This window comes from Haliotis rufescens, unplaced genomic scaffold (genome assembly GCF_023055435.1).
Source record: "Haliotis rufescens isolate VD_foot unplaced genomic scaffold, xgHalRufe1.0.p SCAF_9, whole genome shotgun sequence".
NCBI classification, from domain to species: Eukaryota; Metazoa; Mollusca; class Gastropoda; order Lepetellida; family Haliotidae; genus Haliotis; species Haliotis rufescens.
The window spans coordinates 21,364,293-21,391,605 of NW_025964383.1; the positions used below are offsets into that span (position 1 = coordinate 21,364,293).

The following is a 27,313-nucleotide window of genomic DNA, read 5'->3' on the forward strand; positions in this document are numbered from 1 at the left end:
ATTCCATTGGTCGGTCAAAGTTCGCGCAAGGTCGGTGTGACACGCCCCATATTGGTATGTCCTCAGATCTTTGTTTAGCGGAAGCGAGAACTAAGATCTGATTTCAATGAGATTGGAGATCTGTCTGAAATACTGAAATAAATAAATAGCAAAATCTTATCTGCTAATGTATCATGATGTATATTTCTGTGAATGAAACCTTCGTGTTCATCACAAAATAAATGTGATAAAATGTGAAATAAAACTGCAAGGCTCACAACACTAGATAAAACGGACATTTGTATCAGTTGGAAAAACAATAAGCAGAAATCGGAATCCTTTTATTTAATTTTAACTATACAGTAAACTACGGTGACAACAAACTCAAAGGGGCCACTTATTTTTGTTCGTTATAACCGTAGTCGTTATAACCGTAGTCGTTATAAGCATGTGTACAACATATATACAGAAAATGTCCAGGACCAAAAATATAAGTTTGTCATATCCGTTAGTTCATTATAAACGTAGTTTGCTGTGTTTTTCTTACAAACAATCAGGTTACCTTTCTCAAAGACTCTGTAAAACAAGAAATAACAGCACTCTGGGCTGACTTGCTTTTGTTGATTTGACATGTTGAGGATGCGTTTTTGTTCAATATGGAACAAGATTATGTCAGTTGTGGCACTGTGTGAAATAAATGTCTGCCTTTCACTCATGGCTACGTTATTTTCTTTCTTGCTAGTGAATATAATATGAAGATTGACCGACTGGCCAACTGAAATGTCCAGTGAGCTATAATGTTTTATTCATCTGTCCAATATGAATGGGAATATCCTGCCAAAATCATCTTCCCAAGGCAAGGGAGTTAACTGACTCTAAAAGTCCAGTCACCACCCTTGCTGAACTAAGCTGGAATTTCTGGATCGAGTTATGTCCCTTCTATGCCTCTCCTAATGACCAATCAGATTCTGTCTCTTGTATCACTTGTATTTGCTTCAAACAAAATGGCATTGCCCAGTCAAGACGATCTGATCAATAATCAAAATCTATGTTGTGATAAAACGGGTCTTACATCGCAAAGTGCATCAAATCACGTAAGCACCTTGATAAAAGACATGAAAAGATTTGGAAAATATCTGTTGACGCCGAGTTGGCGGTGCACATGCTTTGCAAATCCTGCAGTCGACTGAAATCTGCACAAAAGTTTACAATCCGGATTTCAATTTCGATTGCACTATGCATAGACTCGTTGGTCCAGCCAAAATAAAACTCCATAATACCAGCCTAGTTCAGCAATAATAACTCCATAATACCAGTCTAGTTCAGCAATATAACTCCATAATACCAGCCTAGTTCAGCAATAATAACTCCATAATACCAGCCTAGTTCAGCAATATAACTCCATAATACCAGCCTAGTTCAGCAATATAACTCCATAATACCAGCCTAGTTCAGCAATATAACTCCATAATACCAGCCTAGTTCGGCAAGGGTGGAAACTGGACTTTTAAAGTCAGTTTCTTGCCTCGGGAAGATGGCCAAAATTTTCAGAAGCTAGGTAATAAATTTTTAAGCTGTGATTTCAGGGATGTACTGTGACTTCTGTCGTGCTTGTTATGATCAGTTGTTACTAGTTCTGCAAGAGACAGAAATCTGTTTGGCATGGACTAAGACTGAAGTTCTAACATATTGAAACTTGAATACTAGATTTGATGTGTCAGTGTTAACATATCTGGCTATACAAATTTAAGATTTGCAAATAAAAAATCATCAAGCTGGTCAGACTGGCTGGTACTGTTGAGAAAATATTTCACTAACTGATTGCTGGGAGTCATATAAACCACACAACCAGTGATTAGAATGCATGGTGTTGCAGGACCCTCCTTCAAGAAGAGTTGTTTGCAATTTTTGTTTTTGGATATGATTTATATATTTGCTGTATGATTGTATTATTAGAATAAATCCCTTATGCCAAGCTTCCAAGCAAAAAACTGCACGCTTTGTCCAAGTCTATGAAAGTCACATGACATACCACAAGCTAACCTCCGCTCAGTCGAATAGCTGTTTTCTATCTATTTTGAATTTGTTTTACTTAATTTACGATGTCATATTAAATCATGTCAGTAAGCAGATAAATCCCTTTCATTATCCCTGTTATGCCAGGTTTGCTATCATTACATTTTATCCTTGATCATAATGGTTTATATGAAACCTGAGTAGGATAACTTGACAGTATTTCCTATCCCACTCAACCTATCGAACATCAAGTAATGCGGTCTATGTTTTTCCTCACAAGTCTCTTAACAATGCTAAACAGTACTTAAAGGGGCACTGATCTAACGCAATTCCCGGGGACTAGTTGTTGCCTTTGTTATTGTTTTTTCCCAGTGAATACCCAGATGTATAGCAGAAATCTAGACTAGTTCGCGACCTCTGCTGCGCCATTCGTAAGCGCATTAGTCACTTTTATGGGTAGTAATAAGGGCGTATGGTCACATTGATCAACAAAATGAAATACAGTTTTCGAGATAATAAGGAAATGTAGGTATCTTTGTGAGTAGCATCGGTAATGGTGACGAAGTTTTGATAAGTCACTTGCTTGGTAATTTTGCGATTTTCGTTTACACTATTTTGACTTGCAACACAAGTAAATATTTCACCTGAGCATATGCTTTTTTTATAGTGTGTATATTTTACTGGCAAATGTGTAACAAATTTATTAAACGTCTAAATATTCAGTTATTTTACAAAGTGACTGAAAAACATTTCCATCTGTATTATTATGACAACGAATTCCAAACATTTTGATGTTTAATGTCATCACCAACATGACCAAGAGACTGAAAATGTAACGTTGAAAAGTACATTTCTAAGTTGTTTGGCTTTTAATCCTACATAATAATCTGTTGTGATGTTTGTAGGCCCTTTTGATCGTCTTGATCAATCTAGACAGATTTTTTAGTCAAAATGACTGAAATATTTACACATTTTATAAATTGCCTGAGAGAATCACATTTTACAAATTGACGGTAATATATACACGATTACAAAGGAAAAGACCTGTGACAACAACGTCTATCGCGCATTGAAGAATTTCCCAACCAAGACGTAGAGAAGCAAGAACGAATCGGTTCAAATGAAGGAAAACAAAATGCAGATATCATAATTACAACCTACCAAATTTATGTGTATAAGTTTTAGGCAGCTTCCTTGTTCGAGGAATGTATCCGTGATTATCCACACAAAGGAACAATATCCCACTCGTCTGCAGCTGTACAAAGAAACTTATTCGATGTCACGTGTCTTAGTAACAATCAAATATCTTAAAAGATATATATCGTTTCGGGATATTATAACCCGTGTTCGTTTCTCAACTGATCGCTTGGATTGTTTCAGGTGTTTTACATAGGTGTCAAGTCTCAATGGTCGGCTGAGAAAGCCCACGTGACAACTATTTTCATAGCGTCCACGGTTCCTAAAAATTCCATTGAGTGATAGATAACAATGATCAATCAATCAACGTATTATCAGTTAACCCTTTGAACAAAGTATGTTGTTTTTACATCGGCACTTCGCGCCATGATATGAGTGTATTCCCTTTGTTTTAGTAAACCTAGACATGTAAACACTCACTCTTGACATATCCACTGTGCAAGATAACAGTGATTAATCAATCAACGTATTTTCTGTTAATCCTTTGATGACTAGGAACGATCCGTTGATTTACAAAAAAAGTAAATCAACTGATCCTTCATCTCTTGCTGGGCTGCCACGTGCATATTACATAACACACATTTCACCTCACTTCAAACCTGGATTTAGATTGAATAATAACCCCAGACACAATAAATGCCAAATGGGAATCTTTGTCAGGTAATATAAGTGGTGCTACCACTAATTGTCCCTGTAATAAATTCATTAACTGAGCATCAAGTGAATGGCGGCAAATACACAAGTGTAGGGTTATACGAGAAAACGTGGATGACAACAAGGGAGTAGTAATCATATTATCGACGCAAGCCGAAATCCGAAAATGCTTTCACTGCATGGATACTGTTTTCAGTATTAAACTATAACCATCTGGGGTATTTCCAAATGACGACATCCGATGAGCTCCCTTGTTCTTTTTATCTGTGTGTTTAGGCTGAAGAAATGAATTAACATGCGCCCTTTGTCGAAATCTTTATAGATCACAGTTAACCAATCAGTGTTCAAAAATGCGTAAAACAAATATTGCCTCCAGCCTCCCAAGTTTATTTAGCTGTCCTTGCAGACGGTACCCCAGTCTCTGGTCACGCTCAGTTGCGTTGCGTATCATCCGGGTACTCACGGGGGAAAAACAATAACAAAGGCAACAACCAGTCCGTTAGATCAGTGCCCCTTTAACTATGCCTAACAGGGCTGAACAATATCTAATAATGTTTAACAGTACCTAACCATACTTAATATTACTTAACAATGCTGATCAATACTTAACGATACTGAACAATACTTAACAATGCTGAACAACACTGAACAATGCTTAACAATGCTGATCCAAAACTTAACAATGCTGATCAATATACTAAACTATGCCTAACAGGGCTGAACAATATCTAATAATGTTTAACAGTATCTAACCATACTGAACAATACTTATCAATGCTGATCAATACTTAACAATGCTGAACAATACTTAACAATGCTGAACAATACTTAACAATGCTGAACAATACTTAACGATGCTGAACAATACTTAACAATGCTGAACAATACTTAAGGATGCTGAACAATACTTAACAATGCTGATCAATATACTTAACAATGCTTAACAGTGCTGAACAATATCTAATAATGTTTAACAGTACCTAAAAGTACAGAACAATATGTAACAATGCTGAACAATACTTAACAATGTTGAACAATACTTTACATTGCTGAACAATATGTAACAAACTTAACAATACTTAACGATGCTGAACAATACTTAACAATGTTGAACAATACTTTACATTGCTGAACAATATGTAACAAACTTAACAATGCTTAACCATACTGAACAATATGTAATACTGCACAACATGAACAATACTTCACAAAACTTAACAATGCTGAACAATGCTGAACAATGCTTAGTCTTACTGAACAATATATTGAACCTAGCTGAACAATACTTCATAATGCTGAATAATGCATAATCATTGTGAATATGACCCGTAAAGATCCCGGGTTAGAATAGGTCTTCAGCAACCCATACTTGTCGTAAAAGGCGACTAACGGGATCGGGTGGTCAGGCTCGCTGACTTGGTTGATACATGTCATCGATACCAATTGCGTGAATCGATGCTCATGATGTCAATCACTGGATTGTCTGGTCCAGACTCGAATATTTACAGACCGCCGTCATATAACTGGAATATTGCTGAGTGCGGCGTTAAACAACAAACAAACAAACAAACAAATCATTGTGAATATGTAAATTCAGGCAGTTGTAGTTCATCTTTGGCCCCAGTGTGTTTCTACGTACCCTTGTAGATAGTGAAGTTGATGTTACTGAGGTCCTATTGATGATTCAGTTCACGATTTTGTTATCAGTGTGCCATGTCAAGTTCTTAATTCCCATGTTTGCGTGTGGTTCAACTGCTGAATTTGGGTCCAATCAGAAGAAGATGAAGGACAATGATGAATTTGTTTATCATATTTCAGTGATGCGGTGGTGTTATTGTTCTGGTGCATGCCGAGTTTGACCTTGACCTTGACCTACAAGACAAAGCGACCAGGGGACCCAAGATAATTAATTTCAAGGGTCCTTACTGGAAATATGAGGGTCCTGTACTGTACTGGACTGTACGGGACTGTACTAGACGGGACGGGACGGGACGGGACGGGACGGGACGGGACGGGACGGGACGGGACTGGAATGTAGTGTAATGTAATGTAATGTAATGTAATGGGATTGGACTGTACTGTAATGGACTGGACTGGACTGTACTGTACTGTACTGTAATGGACTGGACTGTACTGTACTGTAATGGACTGTATTGTACTGTACTGTACTGTACTGTATACTTTGTTACACAGTGGTTTTGCTTGGTAATATGACCTCCGTTATCTGTCTTGAGACACACCATCCCAAGGCCCCTCTGCTTAAAACTCCACAATCTCTGCTCAGATTCGAGCGAATTCTGACCGCTGGAGGACATAGTATGTACTGTACTGTACTGTACTGTACTGTAAGATTTTCTGATTAATTATATCACATTACCTTATATTTCTTGTCAAGGATTTGGTACAATGAATATTATTGTGCAACCTTTGGGACGCAATATATATTTTGTTTGCGTCCATTCTATACATTGTGCTCACTGGATGCGTATTTCATGTAAAACCCTACTGATGTAACTGGGCTCCATTATTGCATGACATGAAAATATGTAAGGGATAAAACACAACTCCGAAGTTCGAGTTGACATATTAAAACCTGACGCAAGCAGTGACCGAGCTAATATAACTGATGGTTTTACTGATTTCAAGGTACAAATGTAATCATCTGGTATTTCAGGTATAATGACCCTAATTGTCAGAATATTTCAACATTCCCCCGGTTGTCGTTAGGATATCCCGATAAAACAAGTATTTGCTCTACATCCAGAATGTTCAGGACTAAAGAACAAAGAGAGCTTATGCTAGATGGTGAAGCTGTTTGAAGTCTTGATCGATCACGCCGAAGACCCACGTTCAAATCCCGACATGGGTACAATGTGTGAAGCTCATTTCTGGTGTCCCCCGCTTTGATATTGCTGGAATATTGCTAAAAGCGGTGAAAAACCATACTCACTCACTCAAGTAGGGAACTCGGCAATCTCATTAAAGTCAGATGTTAGTTTTCGCTATCGCTAAACAAAGATCTGAGGACATCCCATTACGGGTCACGTCAGAACGACCTTTCATCCGACCAATCAAAGCGTCGCTTACCAGATCATGAAAGTGAAAGTCGGAATGAATTTTCTTATCATGCAACCTCGAAAATGTTAACAGGGGTTATTCCGAACGACAGTTACGGCCCGTACGGCTGATTCCGTCAAAGTTATCATCTATCTCTCGCTTCTGTAGGATAAACATTTGAACGGAGGAGGCGTTGAAGAGTACGTGGGAAGCACTGCCATACATTCTCAACCATATATTAGACATTCCGGAATGTTCGTTTGTTCAGTTTTCCAAATTTTAATCAAACTGTGTCAACATAATTTTCAAGCGTTGTCTAAAATGGAAGTCGCCAGCTTGAAATGAGTGCCGTAAAGCTCAAGGGCTGCATTCTAATTGGCTGATGTCGACTTCTTGTTAGTCATTTCAGTGGTCGGACAAAGTTCGCAAAAGGTCGTTCTGAACTTTGTTTAGCGGCAGCGAGAACTTAGATCTGGTTTTTGATGAGATTGGGAGCTATTTGGGGGCATCTGATGCTTGTCGGGCTGATTACATGGGGGTCACAGTCATACTGACTAACTGACTGTCATTGCGCCCTGATGGCATGAACGTTCATAATCATGATAATAGTTCTGTCCCTCGCTTACCAATGTGTGAACGGTACAGCACCTACATATGTGCCCAAGCTCTTGCAAATGTACGCTTTCCGGAGAATTGTCTCCGATCCAGCACATATAACAGATTGTGCATTCCAACATGGAAACTTTAGTCCTATAGAGCTCGGTCCTTCTGCGTGTTCTGTTTAGCTGCCACTCTTCAGTGGAATGCCTTGCATGAAACACTTTTACCATATTTTGATACATTTCAAATCACAACCGAAAATCTTCTCCACATGTACTGCTCTTGAACCAGGAACGAACATGACCAGGTTGTGTCAAGGGAAACTGTACAGGATGTAGTCAAAGAGTGAAGTTTGTTATGCGACCTTTTCGATGTTGTTGTTGGTCATATGTCCACTGCTAGCGAAGTGGTACCACTGCACTTTATCCCAGTGAACTAAGTAGTCATCACAGAGTCCATCAACTTTGGCCCGCCCTTGTGGTCTAGTGGTAGAGTGTCCGCCTGGTGAGCGGAAGGTCCGGGGTTCGATTCCCGGCCGCGTCATACTAAAAGACGTTAAAAGATGGTACTTGTTGTTACCCTGTCTGGCCCTCGGCATTAAGGGGCTAAAATAAGGACTGATCGGCTCAGAGTATACTGTGTCTGAGTGGGGTATTCATGTTAAACTGCGACATGGTATCTCAGTGAGCTAGCACTATAAATCAGCTTCAGTCCGGACTAGTACAAGCAGCCACACAAACACACACATACACGTGCATGCACGTCGCTATATAAGTGCAATAATCTTGAATGCGTCGTTAAACCCCATTTCACCTCACCTCACCTCACCTCACCTCACCTCACCTCACTTCACCTCACCTCACCTCACCTCACCACACCTCACCATCAACTTAGTGACTCTTTCTCCTTGTGGACTATCAGCAATTGTTTCCAGGATCTTGGGTAGCTTAGGTAAATTCTGTTTTCTCTCTCTGTACATTGGCGATCTCATCGTGTCAAAAGTAGGGAAATGCTGAAGAGCCTGGACTATGTCCGAATTCTGTCTGAGCACAGACAGTTCGTCATCGTAGATTTTGTTGATCAAAGTTGTCTATTACCTTGCACTTTCCAACAATCTGGACTTAAACACATTGACTTCATGGATGTGAAGCAGTACTTCGTGGTTATGTTGAGTTGGTCTAATCTTGATAATACAGTCGCAGACAGAATGGTACTCTTGCATTGCTGATTAGTACATTGAGTTCAATGTATACAGAGCTCCAGATAAGCTTTTGGTGTTTGGGTATTTTACCCATGCTTTTTAAAATCATTGGATATCAGTAATTCTATTTGGGTATTCAAATATCTGTTACCCACTAGTTTTTACACATGTGGGTATTTAAGTTAAATATTTAAAAACACTATTCATCTAGTCCCTGCAAACTGGTGTCGTGTGGGTTCGAAAGCTTTATAGGACGATACCACGATACTTCCACAAGAAAGTGTGATGGCAAATGATCATGATGTAACTGTCATCGTGGAGTTTGGCAAGGTTGACGGAATGCCCGTTTATAATTTCAAAATAAGTTGCTGATTTGCTAATTGAATATGCAGGGTTACTTCACAATGTTTTGGTGATGTTTAATTTTGTAGCTTATCTGTAATGTTCGTTGCGTATTTGAGACGCTTGGATTTTATTTTACTGCATATTTCTGCATTTCTGATGCGTATTTTACGCAGATACGCAGCTTATCTGGAGCTCTGGTATACTGAGGTCCATCATAGAACGCTAACCTACTGCCATGAGTGTGTGGTAGGAGACACAATGCAACTTGCACATCAGCCATAGTGTTAATCAACTGACATCACTAACACACTTATTAATATATCATTATTTGGAAGCCAGTAAACGTTCTCAGTTAGTCCTATTCTCAATCAATTTATGACGTTATGATGATAGATTAGGTTCATATTATTTGGAGGCCAGTAACATATGTAAACAATCAATGCACAATACAATTCCAATAGACAATGGCCATATATAAAGTTGAATCATATAGTCAAGATTATACCAGTATATACAGAAAAGCACAAAACAAGTATGCATAACACAGTAGCAGTACTGGCACCTCAATTTGCTCAATAATGGACTCTTCCAATGTAAATCAATGGCATTATTAGGTGATGTGGGCTTTGATTCACTCAAAAGGGCATCTGGGTAATTGGTGATCCGTAAATTACCGGGGTAGGTGATGTGGGTGGGAACCCCCCCAACCTCTACTCCATTCACCTAAGTAATAATTACTGCAGATTCCATCCGTTACCATGGTTACCAGGATTTTGATGGAATCATGACAATAATTTGCACCGCATTTGGACAATACAATTAAATGAAATGTTTTAATAATTCTTTTTTAAACTTATATGTAATTAGAGATTAGCTGTTAACCTACAGGAATTATCACAAATACCATTTCATTTTTAGTCAATAATTTTGTGATGGGAGTGTTTACAGATTTTGAGAAGTTAGGGTGATAATTAGCAATGCAGTATATGTCTTATTTCTATAAAGAAACATAGTCAGTCATGCTAATGGTGAGTACTGTTTTTTTGTTTAATATCCTAATTGTTTAAGCCAATTATCCCAGATGTTCTTTAGTGCCTAAGCATCTCTGGTACTGTGCACATGATGTTGTGTAATAGACCATTGACAGGAAGTAGGCGATGGAGGCGCTCACCACCGTCTGGTATTTCTGTCAGCCACGCAAGCAAGTGTACTTGACATTGTCTGTCACACTGAGAACCACTATTTCTGTCAGCCACGCAAGCAAGTGTACTTGACATTGTCTGTCACACTGAGAACCACTATTTCTGTCAGCCACGCAAGCAAGTGTACTTGACATTGTCTGTCACACTGAGAACCACTATTTCTGTCAGCCACGCAAGCAAGCGTACTTGACATTGTCTGTCACACTGAGAACCACTATTTCTGTCAGCCACGCAAGCAAGTGTACTTGACATTGTCTGTCACACTGAGAACCACTATTTCTGTCAGCCACGCAAGCAAGTGTACTTGACATTGTCTGTCACACTGAGAACCACTATTTCTGTCAGCCACGCAAGCAAGTGTACTTGACATTGTCTGTCACACTGAGAACCACTATTTCTGTCAGCCACGCAAGCAAGTGTACTTGACATTGTCTGTCACACTGAGAACCACTATTTCTGTCAGCCACGCAAGCAAGTGTACTTGACATTGTCTGTCACACTGAGAACCACTATTTCTGTCAGCCACGCAAGCAAGTGTACTTGACATTGTCTGTCACACTGAGAACCACTATTTCTGTCAGCCACGCAAGCAAGTGTACTTGACATTGTCTGTCACACTGAGAACCACTATTTCTGTCAGCCACGCAAGCAAGTGTACTTGACATTGTCTGTCACACTGAGAACCACTATTTCTGTCAGCCACGCAAGCAAGTGTACTTGACATTGTCTGTCACACTGAGAACCACTATTTCTGTCAGCCACGCAAGCAAGTGTACTTGACATTGTCTGTCACACTGAGAACCACTATTTCTGTCAGCCACGCAAGCAAGTGTACTTGACATTGTCTGTCACACTGAGAACCACTATTTCTGTCAGCCACGCAAGCAAGTGTACTTGACATTGTCTGTCACACTGAGAACCACTATTTCTGTCAGCCACGCAAGCAAGTGTACTTGACATTGTCTGTCACACTGAGAACCACTATTTCTGTCAGCCACGCAAGCAAGTGTACTTGACATTGTCTGTCACACTGAGAACCACTATTTCTGTCAGCCACGCAAGCAAGTGTACTTGACATTGTCTGTCACACTGAGAACCACTATTTCTGTCAGCCACGCAAGCAAGTGTACTTGACATTGTCTGTCACACTGAGAACCACTATTTCTGTCAGCCACGCAAGCAAGTGTACTTGACATTGTCTGTCACACTGAGAACCACTATTTCTGTCAGCCACGCAAGCAAGTGTACTTGACATTGTCAGTCACACTGAGAACCACTATTTCTGTCAGCCACGCAAGCAAGTGTACTTGACATTGTCTGTCACACTGAGAACCACTATTTCTGTCAGCCACGCAAGCAAGTGTACTTGACATTGTCAGTCACACTGAGAACCACTGCCACCAGAGCTCAATCTGGTATTGGAATACAACATGCACAATAAAGCTCTATAACCCAATTTATTTCAAGTGCTTGTATTATGCATGAAAAAATCAATAGCATAAGGAAACTGCATGTTTACCCAAAGTATTCAGATTGCGTACCTGTATTTCTTTACATGTCTTTGTTTACTGATATATGTAGGCTTTTTCAAGTGATTTATAAACATTCGTAGAAAGTATTTAAATGTCGTGAAGAAAGTGCTGTAGACACTCTGTGACATCTCTCAGTGAGTCAGTCACACGCCATGCCTGCATCATCAGCTGATACAGATGTAGGAGGAAGTGGACACTAATTAGCAATGCTGATGGTTAATGGCGCTGATGGTTAATGGCACTGATGGTTAACGGCGCTGATGGTTAACGATGCCGATGGATAAGGGTGTTGATGGTTAACGGCGCTGATGGTTAACGGCGCTGATGGTTAACAGCGCCGATGGTTAACGGCGCTGATGGTTAACAGCGCTGATGGATAACAGTGCTGATGGTTAACGGCGCTGATGGTTAACGGCGCTGATGGTTAGCGGTGCTGATGGTTAATGGTACTGATGGATAACGGTGCTGATGGGTAACGGTGCTGATGGTTAATGGCGCTGATGGATAACGGTGCTGATAGTTAGTGGTGCTGATGGTTAACAGCGCTGATGGTTAATGGCACTGATGGATAACGGTGCTGATGGGTAACGGCGCTGATGGTTAACAGTGCTGATGGTTAACCGCGCCGATGGTTAATGGTGCTGATGGTTAACGGTGCTGATGGATAACGGCACCAGCACTTCAGTATGGAGACAATATAGCCTTGGCCACAATAATTAATTATTGGATCTTTCATCCAAATTCTTTAAGATATGCGTGCCACGAGGCATTTTATTTTTTCTTCTAAATTTCTTTCTGACAAATATTCAAAAGGTTTACGGCATGTGCAGGTGTGCACTAGCTGTTGATAGATGTGGTTCCAATCAATGTCTAACGTCATACAGTTGATAGGGATAGGGACGGTCGGGTAGCCTTGTGGTTAAAGCGTTTGCTAGTCACACCAAAGACCCGGGTTCGATTTCCAACATAGGTACAATGTGTGAAGCCCATTTCTGTTGTCCCCTGCCGTGATATTGCTGGAACATTGCTTAAAGCGGCGTAAAGCCATACTCACTCATTGACTGATAGGGCTAGGAACATGTTGTATTTCATTAAGTAAAGGGGGGCACAGGTGGCCCAGTCGTCTTAGGCACTGCGATTCACTGTGCAGAGTTTTATCCCTTGGGCACGCCAGAAACCTATGATTGTGGGTTCGAATCCCGGTTCGCCCCGATTATTATGTTTCTAGGTTTGTCAGCACCATACCCATACTCGTGGGTTTCACCAAAGTGGTAAACGTCTGAGAGGTAGAGCATCCGCGCAGAGAGCGGAAGCCCTAATGTTCAATCCAAAAGATGTTAAAAAATGGTACTTGTTGTTACCATGCCTGGCACGTATTAAGGGCCTAAAACACAAGGACTGGTTGACTCGGAGTCGGTATACTGTGTCAGGGTGAGCTATCCATGTTAAACTGTGACATGGTATCTCAGTGTGCTGGCACTATAAAACGGCATCAGTCCGGACTAGTACAAGCAGCCACCTCCCTCCCCCCTCCCACGATCACACATGTATATAAGTGCAATAATCTTGGATGCGACGTTAAACCCCATTTCACCTCACCTCATGTTACAGAACAGGCTTAAAAAAGACTCAAAGAGAAAACAAAGTAAAAAAAACAAATTTTGGATGGGCTGAAAAGGCAAACATATGTTTGGGGGCCTTAGAGAAATGTTGCTCTACAGAGATTGGGGGATATAGTGTGTACGCACTAAACAGCGATGTCAAGAACGATGGTTACCATGGTAACCTTCCCAGTCTGTGACAAAACATTCTTCCATTTGAAGTTTACTCCGTACAGAATGTCTGTCATACAGTGACGATACTCACTAGCCAAATAAAATTTTACTTGACTCTGACTTCAGACAAGTGGTTAAATTCACAGCCTGCACTCAAGTAACATTGCCCTGTATGATTATGATGATGATTGCTGTTAATATATGTCACTATTTTCTGTCAAACCAGTTTTCCATTCTACATGTTCTATATGATTCAGTCAGTGTCTCTTTCCTGGGTTGTGACGATGTTCTGTCAAGTGTAAAATACATTTAGCACATGTGCCATGTGTTTTTCAAAAACAGGTCCGAAATGGGTTAAATTTCATCCTTGAATTTTGTAAGCAGAAACAAATACAAACATGATGAAAAGTCATATCACCCGGCTGGTGAGGACATAATATTATCTGCTTGTGACAGTGCATGTGTTTGTATTTCCATGGAAGGAGACACTTGAAAGACTGCAGTCACGATTGAGGAAGTGGATCTCTTGTCAGGGATATCTTAAGTTACATCTACACCATGTTTTCAGGCCTGGGTCTGTGACGTGTCAAGTGTGTCAGGTGTTGTTTTGTGCGTAGAGAGCTTTGTTTATTGTTGTCGGTCTCGGTCTAGGTTTTATTTTTTTTTATCTCAACCCTTACATGTATTATGAAAGTGGGAGCAAGTGTGTGTGTCAGACATCCACAGCACGGATGTGTGTGTGTGTGTGGGAGGCGGGGTGGGGGGTGGGGGGAAGGGGAGCAAGGAAAAACTCTCTATTAATATGGCAGTTGGCAAGGAAACACTCTTAATTGTGGGGACAAGGAAAATCTCTTAATTGTGGAGCAAGGTAGACCAGTATCTAGTCTCTGAAATGAACATAATTTACAGAAAAAAGCACTTGTTAAGTTCTAGTTATATAACAGAGCTCCAGATAAGCTGCGTGAAATACGCATCAGAAATGCAGAAATACGCAGTAAAATAAAACCCAAGCGTATCAAATACGCAACGAACATTACAGATACGCTACAAAAATAAAACTTGTGCGTATCATCAAAATATTGTGAAGTAACCCTGCGTATTCGATTAGCAAATCAGCAACGTATTTTGAAATTATTAACGGGCATTCCGTCAACCTTGCCAAACTCCACGATGACACTTACATCATGATCATTTGCCATCACACTTTCTTGTGGAAGTATCGTGGTATTTGTGAGTCCTATAAAGCTCTCGAACCCACACAACACCAGTTTGCAGGGACTAGATGAATAGTGTTTTTAAATATTTAACTTAAATACCCACATGTGTAAAAACTAGTGGGTAACAGAAATTTGAATACCCAGATAGAATTACTGATACCCAATGATTTTAAAATGCATGAGTAAAATACCCACAACACCAAAAGCTTATCTGGAGCTCTGTATAATATAAAAAAAGATGCAGTAATCTAGACTTGCTAGACATTATAGACTTGCATGGGCTGTATAGGATATATTTGTTTCAGGGATGGTGCAAGGATAAACTCTTAATCGTGGGGGCAAGGAAAAACTTAATTGTAGGGGGAAGAAAAAAACTCTTAATTGTGGAGGGGAAAGGAAAAACTCCTAATTGTCGGAGCAAGAAAATGGAGGTCCCAGACTGGCAACATGTGATAAATTAAAAAATATATTATGAATTTGTATAGGGGACTTTACAAATAATACTTAGACCATGATAATTCTTATTATTACCCATGTCACTGGATCAGTGTGGACTTGTGTTCATTCTCAGCTCCCTGGGGATTATACAAGCCAACAGCCTCACTGGGGTGGGGTTTAACGCTGCATTCAAGATTATTGCACTTGAATAGAAATGTTTGTATGTGGCCGCTTGTACTACTCTGACTAGTACTAGTTTTATCCTTCTAGTCCACTGAGTTTCAATGCTGCAGGTTTTGTGTTTTTTTATCACCAACCAGGGCGATATAGCAATCAGCATGTCAGTCCGTCTGTCTCCCTCCATCTATTTTCGTTTCTGGAACAGAACTTCTAAACATTTTAATTTCTGATGAAACTTGCCATACAGATCACTCTAGTGGTGAACTGGTGCCTTTTGATGATTTGGGATTTATATTGGTTTGGTTTTCATGACGACATGTTTGACTTATCCTGAAAATGATGGCAGTGCTTGTTTCGGGAGCAGAAGTCCCAAACTGTTGAATATTTCTGGATGAAACTTGCGGTACAGATCAGCCTAGAGGGGGACTGGTGCCTTTTGATGATTTGGGATATTTGAAAAATACTGAACTGCATTACTTTTTTCTTCACTAAACTGAAGGTATCCAATGCAAATGAACCTGAAGTTGGGTATAAGTAGCCAAAGTCCTTTTCTGAATTGCACCAGACCAGGGGGATATGTCATCTCCTGATGACTCTTGTTGAAACCTATTTATTCACAAGAAGTGAATGTAAAAGTTCTTCCAACTTAGAATGCCCTCTCACTGGTATTTACAAATTTCAAAATTAATACGTACACCCCCATAATATATTGCACATGGCAATAGCGCACTTTACTGGGCACCCTTTTTGGGATTCCAATTAGTCCTGGAGGATCGAACTCAACTTACCAGCTACAAGCTCTTCTAGGCTAATGAGTGAGTGAGTGGGTTAGGTTTAATGCCGCTTTTAACAGTATTCCAGTTGTATCACAGTGTGTCAGCTTAATATAGGAGGATAGTCCGAATCGATGCAGATCTCAGATGTTTACCACTTTAAATTTGTGAAACCCACGAGCACGGGTATGGTGTTTAGAAACCTAGAAACATTATTGGGGAAAACTGGGAACCTACGGTCATAGTTTCCTGGTGTGCCCAAGGGATGCAACTCTGCACAGCAATGGGGCGCCTTAAACCTCTGGCCTACCCGTGTCCCCTCTAGGCTAATGACTTAATCTAACACTTTAACCCTGGTCCAAGAGCGGGTGCTATCATATTAATTCAATTGACTGTACATGTATTGCAGAGATATATGTAGGATACCATATTTTCTTTTCCATGTGTGGACCGCCTCCGTGGTCTAGTGGTAGAGCGTCTGCCCGGAGAGCAGAAGGTCCGGGGTTCGATCCCCGGCCACGTCATACCAAAAGACGTTAAAAGATGGTACTTGTTGTTACCCTGTCTGGCGCTCGGCATTAAGGGGCTAAAACAAGGACTGGTCGGCTCGGAGTCAGTATACTGTGTCTGAGTGGGATATTCATGTTAACTGCGGCATGGTATCTCAGCATGCTCAGTGAGCTAGCATTATAAATCGGCATCAGTCCTGACTAGTACAAGCAGCCACACAAACACACACGTACATGCACGTCACTATATAAGTGCAATAATCTTGGACGCGACGTTAAACCCCATTTCACCTCACCTCACCTCACCTCACCTCACCTTTCCCATGTGTGAAGTACGCAGGTAATCTGGGTTGGTGCTTTTGGAAAGTATTTTCAAACAAGAAATCACAGAATTTGCTGATTGTAATAATTGTTTGATTGATTTATCACATACGTTGTCAATTTTCGTCTTTTATTTGTACCTGAAAGGTTTGTAAAATCTACCACCATTAAACTTGACAGTCATGAGTATCAGCCTTGAAAGTTTCAAGGGAGCTTTACCCATGATTCCAGACAAGAAAAGAGCCAATCAACCTGTTTCACGTTGGAGATACATACAAACGGCACACCCACTTCCAAACTTTGCAACAAAATAGTGATACAGTAAACTATGGTTATAACAAACTAAAGAGACAACTAAATTTAGTTTGTTATAACTGCAGTTCGGTATAAGCACATATACAGCATAATTATAGCAAGTGGACGGGGCCCAAAAAACTGTTTGTTATATCCGTCTGTTCGTTATAAGTGTGTTCATTATAAACGTAGTTTACTGTACTTCAGTCCCTTCAATCTAATCTAGCAGGATAATGAAGGTGTTATACTATCACGGCAAGGGGATGGAGCTTGCTTCATAACTTGTCCTACACATTCTGCTCTTTTTGGATGAAAGTATTCCAGCATGTCGAGCTTTTTGACTAATGTTTTTTTTGTTATGCAAGTGCATGTTGTGTTTACAATTGGTTTGTTTCATGCACCTACAAACTGCAACCCACACCTACTTTCAGGGCTACAGAAGTAGCATGTTGTGATGTCACATGATATCTAAGACCTGGAAGCCTTTAGGTATGACTTGATGGTGACCTCTAACTGACGTACTGGTGGTTTCAGGGCTACAGAAGCAGGGTGAAATGATGTCATGTGATATTTGAGATCTGGAAGCCTTTAGCATGTTTAGGTGACCTCTGACTTGCTGTTAGCTACAGTGTGATATGATGTCACATGATATATAAGATCTGAAAGGCTTTAGGTATGACTTGATATTGACCTCTAACTGATTTGGTGGTTGTTTCAGGGCTACAGAAGCAGGGTGCTCTAATTTCATGTGGTTTGTTGGTTGGTTATTGTTTAACGCCGCACTCAGCAATATTCTAGCTATATGATGTCATGTGATATTTAAGATCTGGAAGCCTTTATGTATAACTTGATGGTGACCTACTAACACTACTTGTTGGTTTCAGGGCTGTAGAAAGAGGGTGAAATGATGTCATGTGTTATTTAAGATCTGGAAGCCTTTGGGTATAACTTGATGGTGACCTCTAACACTACTTGTTGGTTTCAGGGCTGCAGAAGCAGGGTGATATGAGTGGTCTGTTCCTGATCCGAGACAGCACCGTGTCCGGCAATGACTTCGCTCTGTCGCTGGTGTGCAAGGGGAAGATATTCCACTTCCAGGTGCAGCAGACGTGTGAGTGCTTCTACCGCATTGACGATGGACCCATCATCCATGGTAAGCATCTGGTCATCATGTCCACACATTGTTGCAGATGGAGGCGTATTACCTGTAGGAACCAGAGTTTAACAACATGACGCAACAATAGACAATGAATTTATCTTACTGACGTTCATTTATAATTCGGAATTTCACTGAGTCAGCAACTTGTAGTTGACGACGCAAGCGAACCGAGTTACCTCCCTTTGCTTAATGCATTCAGATAAACATCCGTTCATTTCAACTAAATGATACTTATTCGAGATATGCAAGTTACCTACGATGTGTCCTGATTGATTTCTCAGTGGTATACATGGAAAATAATTGTCTGCTCCTTCACCAATCAGAAGCTAGTATTTTAATGTAAGGTGAGATAATCCTGCATATTTCATATAATTCTCATCCAAAATACTCATAATCATAAGAAATAAAAGCGACAATAAATATTTCCATCATCAAAAGAAATCCATTGTACGAAATCTTCCGACAATATCATACATGGCATAAGTGTGTCTTTATGAATAACATCCAAATAGTGATGATACCATCGAAAAGGTGAGCATATCCTGCACCACTGGAAGCACCTGACACAAACACATGCAAAGGCAAGACAGCTGTTCATCTAAAGAAACATGGGCACATATGGTACTAGTCAACATGGTCAAATTAGGGAATTGCATCAGACATCAAGTATTTATACCATATAACCAACCATAAACTCAAACCCCATGGGGATTCTGGGTTAGAATATTGTTCCCTAGCAACCTATGCTGGTCGTAAGATCCACTAAATTGATTGGGTGGTCAGACTTGGTAATTTGGTTGATTGTGTGTCATCTAACCCTGAAGACTTTGATTGGTGCTCACAATATCAGTCACTGGATTGTCTGGTCCAGGATTGATTATTTATGGGCTGCCATCATACAGCTGGAATATTGCTGAGAGCGGCATTGATTGACAAACAAACTATTAATGCATGGTGCCCATTAGTAATTTGTTTAGTGAGTGACTCGTATTGTTTTACGCCGCTTTTAGCAATATTCCAGCAATATCATAGCGGGGGATACCGGAAATGGGCTTCACACATTATACCCATGTCGGGAATCAAACCGGGTCTTCGGCATGACGACCAAGCGCTTTAACCACTAGGCTACCCGACCTCCCCAGTAATTTGTATATGTATTCATTGGCTTACAGGAATCGCCAGCTCTTTATTTCACACTTTCCCTCCCACATCAAGTTGACACGCCGTAATATAACTGGAATACTGTTAGAAATGGCATTAAACCCAACACACTCACTATGCTTTGATAGTTGTAAACCTGGTTATGTATTTTATTTTTGTTACAGTTTATTCTATTTTATGGCCTCTCCAAAAGAACATTTTTGCAATTTAATTTTTTTTTTTTGAACATCAGCCATAAACTAAGCATAAGAAATAAAATGCCTCAACTGCTGTATTGAATTATTTCCAGGTTTGGACAAATTGGTCACTCACTACACAGGTATGGCAAACGGACTTCCCACCAAACTCAGCAGCTTCTGCCGAGGGTCAATACCACCGAATACCTGTCGGAAGTTCGGACCCAACAATCTGTTGCATCGGGCAGTTCTAGAGGGTAGGTGCTGTCAACAGATGTAACCAGTTTGGAGGAGCACCTCGCCCTGCACCATGGTGATGGAAGATGTAGAGAATCTCACCTGGTGTCCTTTGATGTCTGCAAACCCGGGAGCTTTAAATGTTTATCAACAAGTGTTGATACATTCGATATCATCAGACTCTATTTATCATCTTATATCATTCGTCCAGTATTTTCAGTTTGTAAATAATAATAAGCAGCTTCATTAAAAGAGTGATGAGTGATGTCATTTGATTGTGATGTCATGGTTACTGATAATGTCCCAATCGTCTGGTGGTTTTGAGGGCTGATGTTTGTCATGGATGTGATTACTGATGACTCAGCAGATTATACTAAAGGAAACTTTGAAGAAATGTGTCAAGTGTACATTAGGGTTCAATTAGTACTACAGTGTTCCCCCGCTATTGCGCTCTTCAATATAGCGCTAACTCGGTTATATCGCGCGTTAAAGCATGGCTCCCGAAATTTACAAACATTTTTGATAAACTCAAATTTTCCAATGACACGATGTTTTCCCCCATGTCTGAAAACATTATCAGCTGATCACTGCGATCACATAACACCGGAAATACCAGTCAACAAATCCGAACTGAAGTATGCAATTTAATCCTATTATTATAATATCTGGTAATAAAAAAGTTGTTCATTGTTTATCTGGACTAATGTTTGCAATATATTTTATTAATTTTATTCAATAATTATAATAATGTTTACAATAATTTTGGCGAAATGGTATGCGAAGTGATCGGTAGATCGCACAACCCACCGTTATATACAGCAACCACCGTCAGATTATAGCTATTGATGCCTTGAAACTTTAGTTGCAAGAGAATGGATGCACATATCATAAATGGCGTACCGTGACTCGCTAAAAGTCATATTTGTTGCAGTTTGACTATTAAATGTCAACATAATGTTTTCGCAATCGAAATACATGTCGCGTCGGAAGTCCCTACAGTGACTGGTGAAATTGTTCCATACGTAAAAATATCCTGCATACCACCTGTACCAAAGTGCTACGCTTATTTCCTTCTTGTTAAGAAGGATGTATATCTCAAGTTTCCTCAGAAATATGAGAACACCATAAAAAAAAAGTTTATTGTTAAGCAACAGACTATTTTCATAGGTCAAATTAATGTTGTTGTTTTTTAAGACTTTTAGCGTGAATTCTTAATGTTTCCATTGTACTGTAGCCTGATTCTGCTAATACAGCAAGCATGTTTTTTTTACCTGGATGACATTGTTTCTGTTTCTGTTTGCAGGTAAAAAAGATGTTGTTAAGAGAATATTGGCATATAGTACCTGCCCAGATGTTAATGCCAAAAATAAGATTGGTGAGTAACCATAGTAATGGAAATAATGACCATTTAACAGATATATTGGTAACCAGACTCTACGTGCTGCCACAGTTTACACAAATGAACCAAGGGGTGCTAGGTCATCTGTTACATTTAATTAGTTTTGACAAAACACAGTGAGTGAGTGAGTGAGTGAGTACCGTAAATCGTGAAATTAATGCGTCTCCAAAAGAATGCGACCGCTGGCCCCTGGCCAAAAATGTGACTCAATATGAATGCGACAACCCCTCCTCTCAAGCATCAGTGGATATGAAGAATAAAGAAAATGTCCTCTGTCAGATTTACTGGAGAATCCTCACCTTAATCAAACCTTACATTAATCCAATCACGCACCAAATAGAACTGCTTATTAGCGCTGAGTAGTGTACATCCGCTAAAACACTCGTGTCGGCCTTTGACGCAGTCGCAAAGAACAAAGACACTGTGTTGCTTGGGTGGCGTCTGTCTGGACTTGCAGGTGTGATCAGTGATGACGTAAGTGAGTAGAACTCTTGTCATGACCCAAGCAGTGACAATTCACAGGATGTAATTAGTGTTTGAATGACATTGTTTATATACTTGTTACAAGTGCTGCTCAATAAACAGTGATGTGGAAAACATAGTTGTTTGTTTTCAGCATATGTCTAAGTTGGTATTTCTGCTAAACAAAATGTCTTATTGTTGATATAATTGCGATGTTTAATAATGCGAGCCAAGACCACTCGTATTTTTCGCATTTAATTCACGCTCGCGTTAATTTCAAGATTTACAGTATATGTTTACTCCGCTTTTAGCACTATTACAGCAATGTCACATTGGAAGACACCAGAAATGGGATTAAAACTTTGCCCCTACAGGGAAATTGAACCCAAGCTTTCTGCAAGACAAAGCAAACGCTTTAAGCACTAGGCTACCCCGCGGCTCCAAGACAAATCTTTAAACCAATCTGATGAGATTGGTTGGAAAACAGTATTGAGAGGGCTTTCATAGCAAAGTAATCTGCTGTCCTTTTCACTTTTCACTTATCTTTTAGAATATGTTTTGAAACTCAACTTTGAAAAACATGGTAGGGAAATGTACTGTGTTCTGCAGTATCCCAGTTTGCTGTGACTGGTTCCGTGTGTATGTTGCAGGTTCCCTAGCCCTCCATGATGCAGCCTTCCATGGCTACTATGAAATTGTGGCTCAACTGCTGGACAGAGGGGCTGATGTCAAGATCAAGGACACTAACGGACACACCGCACTACATGTAGGTGAAGCCTTCTGAACACGCAAGTGAACCAGAATTTGGGTCGTGTTTGTTAAGTCTACTGATCTCGCAAGTGAACCAGAATTTGGGTCATGTTTGTTAAGTCTACTGATCTCGCAAGTGGACTAGAGTTTGGGTCATGTTTGTTAAGTCTACTGATCTCGCAAGTGGACTAGAGTTTGGGTCATGTTTGTTAAGTCTACTGATCTCGCAAGTGGACTAGAGTTTGGGTCATGTTTGTTAAGTCTACTGATCTTGCAAGTGGACTAGAATTTGGGTCATGTTTGTTAAGTCTACTGATCTCGCAAGTGGACTAGAGTTTGGGTCATGTTTGTTAAGTCTACTGATCTTGCAAGTGGACTAGAATTTGGGTCATGTTTGTTAAGTCTACTGATCTTGCAAGTGGACTAGAATTTGGGTTATGTTTGTTAAGCCTACTGAACTCGCAAATGAACCAGAATTTGGACCATGTTTGTTAAGAGGACCAAAATATGGACCATATTTGTTAAGTCTACTGACCTCGCAAGTGGACCAGAATTTGGGTCATGTTTGTTAAGTCTACTGATCTCGCAAGTGGACCAGAATTTGGGTCATGTTTGTTAAGTCTACGGGTCTTGTAAGTGAACCAGAATTTGGACCATGTTTGTTAAGTCTACGGGTCTTGTAAGTGAACCAGAATTTGGACCATGTTTGTTAAGTCTAGTGATCTTGCAAGTGAACCAGAATTTAAGCCATATGTAAGTGAAGTTGGGGAAACTGAGAAAAACTGGTCAGATGTTCAAAGTTGGGATTTCTTGTGTTCTTAATTTCACAGGTATATTAACTTTGTATCATAACCATAGTAACACTGCATTCATATTGCAGTTATTTCAGCCTAATTTAATTCTGAAAGTTTGTAGATTTGATTTATTTCAAACAACATATTGTAAAGTCAGTATTTAATTTTTTTTATTGTGATTACTCAATCTAAATTAAGATTTCCTTCACAAATGTATTGCATCTCTTATCAAAACATTTGCGAGTATAGGGAATTATTTTGTCTAATGCAGAGAACTTACATGTCATGTAAAACCCTGCAATTGATGGAAACTACTTCCTGTGTGATAAGAGAAGAATATGTTTCAAAAATATCTTGTAAAACTTTCAAATAAAGGCCTATAACACATATCATGCCATATGAAAAGATAAAAAAATTTAAAACACAAGAAAATACTGCATAATGTTTTAATATGATAGTGCATGTTTGGTGTCAAACATCAAGATATTTTGCTGAGAGTCTTGTCATCCTGAAGATTCCGGGAAGAACGGGTCCTCGGTAACCTATGCTTGTCGTAATAGTGCAGGCTCAGTGCCTTCACCGATTACTTGTGGATCGATGCTCATGAGGTCAATCACTGGATTGTCTGGTCCAGATTTGATTATTTGTAGGCAGTATGATATGGCTGGAATATTGCTGGGTGCATCATTTAACAACAAACAAACAAACAATCTGTCATGTTCACAGAGGGCCTGCGTGGCCAACCAACCACGGGTAGTGGAACTGCTGATAAAGAAGGGTCGGAGCCTCACTTCAGAACGGTGCTCTCAGACAGGCTGGGTGCCGCTCCATGAAGCTGCCATGCGGGGCCACATCAACTGTATCAAGGCAAGTACCATCTCATGTCCCCTGACCCGTGAAGATCCGGGGTAGGATAGGTCTTCAGCAACCCATACTTGCTGAAAAAGGCGACTATGCTTGTCGTAAGAGGCGACTAACGGGATCGGGTGGTCAGGCTCGCTGACTTGGTTGATGCATGTCATCAATCCCAATTGCTTGGATCGATGCTCATGATGTCAATCACTGGATTGTCTGGTCGAGAGTCGATTATTTACAAACCGCCGTCATATAGCTGGAATATTGCTGAGAAAATATTACTTTATACATGTCAAGTGTTCCATATCAGGCAAAGCATGCTGATGCTGCACCAGTGAATGTTTGACTCATGCCATTACTGTATTATATTATCGTGCTTTTAATGATAAACCGGCTGAAACCTCAAGGCATCAGTCTATCTCCAATATCAAATTATTCTTCGGCTGATGTTGGAGTGGAGGGCGGGGGTATCAGTGAGTCCTGCTCACTTTTTGCCTTGTCAATGGTTGGGGGGCACGGGTGGCCCAGTCGTCTAAGGCGCCGCGATTCGCTATGCAGAGTTGCGTGGGCACGCCAGAAACCTATGATTGTGGGTTCGAATCCTGGTTCGCCCAAGTTATGTTTCAAGTTTTGTCAGCACCATACCCGTGCTCGTGGGTTTCACCGAAGTGGTAAACGTCTGAGACCTGCATCACTCCGGGCTTTCCTCCCACATTAAGCTGACATGCCATGATATAACTGGAATAATGTTAAAAGTCCAACTCACTCACTAACTATTATTTTGATTTTCTGTAACAGGTGCTATTAGAAAACGATGCCACTCCATTTCCCCGGAATGATGACAAGCTGACCCCTCTAGAATTGGCGAAAACATACGGGAGAAGGGAGTGCATCAACCACTTCAGTAAGTCGAGATCAACACTGGCTGACAATAGATACCATATTCACCGTATATTGTGCTGTTCCAATAAGTGCTCCCTGACCAACTTCTGGACCAATCTAGACCAGTAAGCACCTCCTTAAGACCAAACTTGTACACAACAGTCCATATTTTCTTGTGTATATTACACATGCATTGGGGACCGCCTCTGTGGTCTAGTGGTCAAGCGTCCGCCCGGAGAGCGGAAGGTCTGGGGTGTGATCCTCAGCCGCCTCATACCAAAAGACGTTAAAAAATGGTACTTGTTGTTACCCTGTCTGGCGCTCGGCCAGACCAAGGACTGGTCGGCTCGAGTCAGTATACTGTGTCTGAGTGGGATATTAATGTTAAGCTGTGGAAGGTATCTCAGTGGGCTAGCACTATAAATCGGCATCAGTCTGGACTAGTACAAGCAGCCACACACACAAACACACACCTGTGCATGCACGTCGCTATATAAGTGCAATAATCTTGGACACGACGTTAAACCCCATTTCACTATTTCACTATTATTTCACTATTATTGAAAAGTTCTAGTTCTAGTTTGAATAAGTTTGTTCACTACTGCTCAATCTCTTGACACAAATATCACTCGTTGCACAGTATTGGACGTAATAAGTGCCCTGCCCTTGATCAATGTACACAAGACTTATTTATTCGTGTATAATACGCACTCGTGTGTTATATGCACCCTTAATTATGGGCAGTTAAATTCTGGAAAAATATATCTGTTGTATATAAACATGTATGTAATGTGAATATTGATAGTGAAGTAAATTACTCTCATTTTGCAAACAGCTTAACATTATTGCAGTGAAGGAAATTTAAGTAAAAAAGGATTTTTTTAAAATGTTAAATAGAGTGATGTTTTGAACAACGAGTTTGTTAATTGATAAATTTATTTAATGAATTTAGCAATTTCTAATTAGGAAGGATTTTATGTGTGGTCCTGATGGTTTGATGTCATGTTTTGATGTCATGGTTTGATGTCATGGTTTGATGTCATGTTTTGATGTAGTGTTTGAAGAAAACTGCATTTGGAAGTGGTACAAAATTTAACTTGGAAGAATTTGTTACGGTGGCATCCCTCTGTTATGCATTCATTTTGGTTAACAAACAAGCAAACAAACAAACAAACAAACTGAAAGCTCATGTCAGAACTTCTTAAGGACTTTAATCCAGTTATTTCAAAGACCTGGTTTCTTCCATCTTCGAGAGGCAAGTGAGTTAACTTTCTAAAAAAGTCCAGATTCCACCCTTTGCCTGAACCAGGCTGGAATTATGGAGTTACATTTTGTCTGGACAAATGAGTCTATGTATAGTCCAATCAAAACCGCGTAACGAAACTGACATCCAGATTTCAGTCGATTTCCGGCTTTGTAATGCATGTGTACCACCAACTCAGCATCAAACAATTTTTTCCAAATCTTTGCATGTTTTTAATCAAGGCGCTCACATGATTTGGTGCACTTTGCGAATTAAGTCCCATTCTTTTACAATATAGACCTTGATTATCGATGTGATCGTCACATGTGCCTTATTTATAGGGTCTTATTTCATTTTGAAATTGGTTCTTTTTGAAGTTCTGTTGGTTTCCCAAGGAGGAATAGTTCTTTGAGATCTTAATTATCTGGCAATGGTTATGTTCAACATTTATGTGATAGCTTATTTAATTAAGTCACATTGATTCAGAACATAAATGTTGAGTTGGTGTAATAATCAATTTTGCAATTGTTTAATTAAATTGGACTTTGTTATATTGCAATATTTTGCTTTTGCCTCAATCTGACTGTAGTTTGTAGAAGCTCCGTTGGCTTATGTTATTTCTATTTTCAGAAAATTATGAAATTCATGATATGGAGACCAAACCGGCGGATTGGTTCCATGCAGAACTAGATCGACAGGTAGGTGTAACGAAGTGCATGGTTTTAAATTACCCTTGCCCGACGTCCGTGTCTACCATATTCGTTGATAGTTAGTTCATCCTTGGTCTTGACCGTGATCCAGGAATCGTTGCCTTCAGTGAAATCAAGCCAAAATTGATGCACAATGACAAAATTTCTAAGAGTTACAGAGTACTTTGCCATGTTACATTGCCTTAGAAATATGTT

General features: G+C 40.0%; 1 protein-coding gene across 2 annotated transcripts in view; it reads left to right on the top strand.

Annotated features, from left to right (window-relative positions):
• Positions 1-27,313, top strand: part of LOC124144709 (tyrosine-protein kinase HTK16-like) — a 60,659-nt gene that overhangs the window by 6,049 nt on the left and 27,297 nt on the right. For both annotated transcript variants that reach the window (XR_007219546.1, XM_046514247.2), the window contains exons 2-8: positions 18,276-18,443; positions 19,900-20,043; positions 21,327-21,398; positions 22,535-22,650; positions 24,155-24,295; positions 25,082-25,187; positions 27,039-27,106. Coding sequence is in view for 1 of the 2 variants with exons in the window: in XM_046514247.2 (XP_046370203.2) it covers positions 18,276-18,443; positions 19,900-20,043; positions 21,327-21,398; positions 22,535-22,650; positions 24,155-24,295; positions 25,082-25,187; positions 27,039-27,106 (815 nt within the window). In the remaining variant the exon portion in view is untranslated. The remainder of the gene's footprint in view (positions 1-18,275; positions 18,444-19,899; positions 20,044-21,326; positions 21,399-22,534; positions 22,651-24,154; positions 24,296-25,081; positions 25,188-27,038; positions 27,107-27,313) is intronic.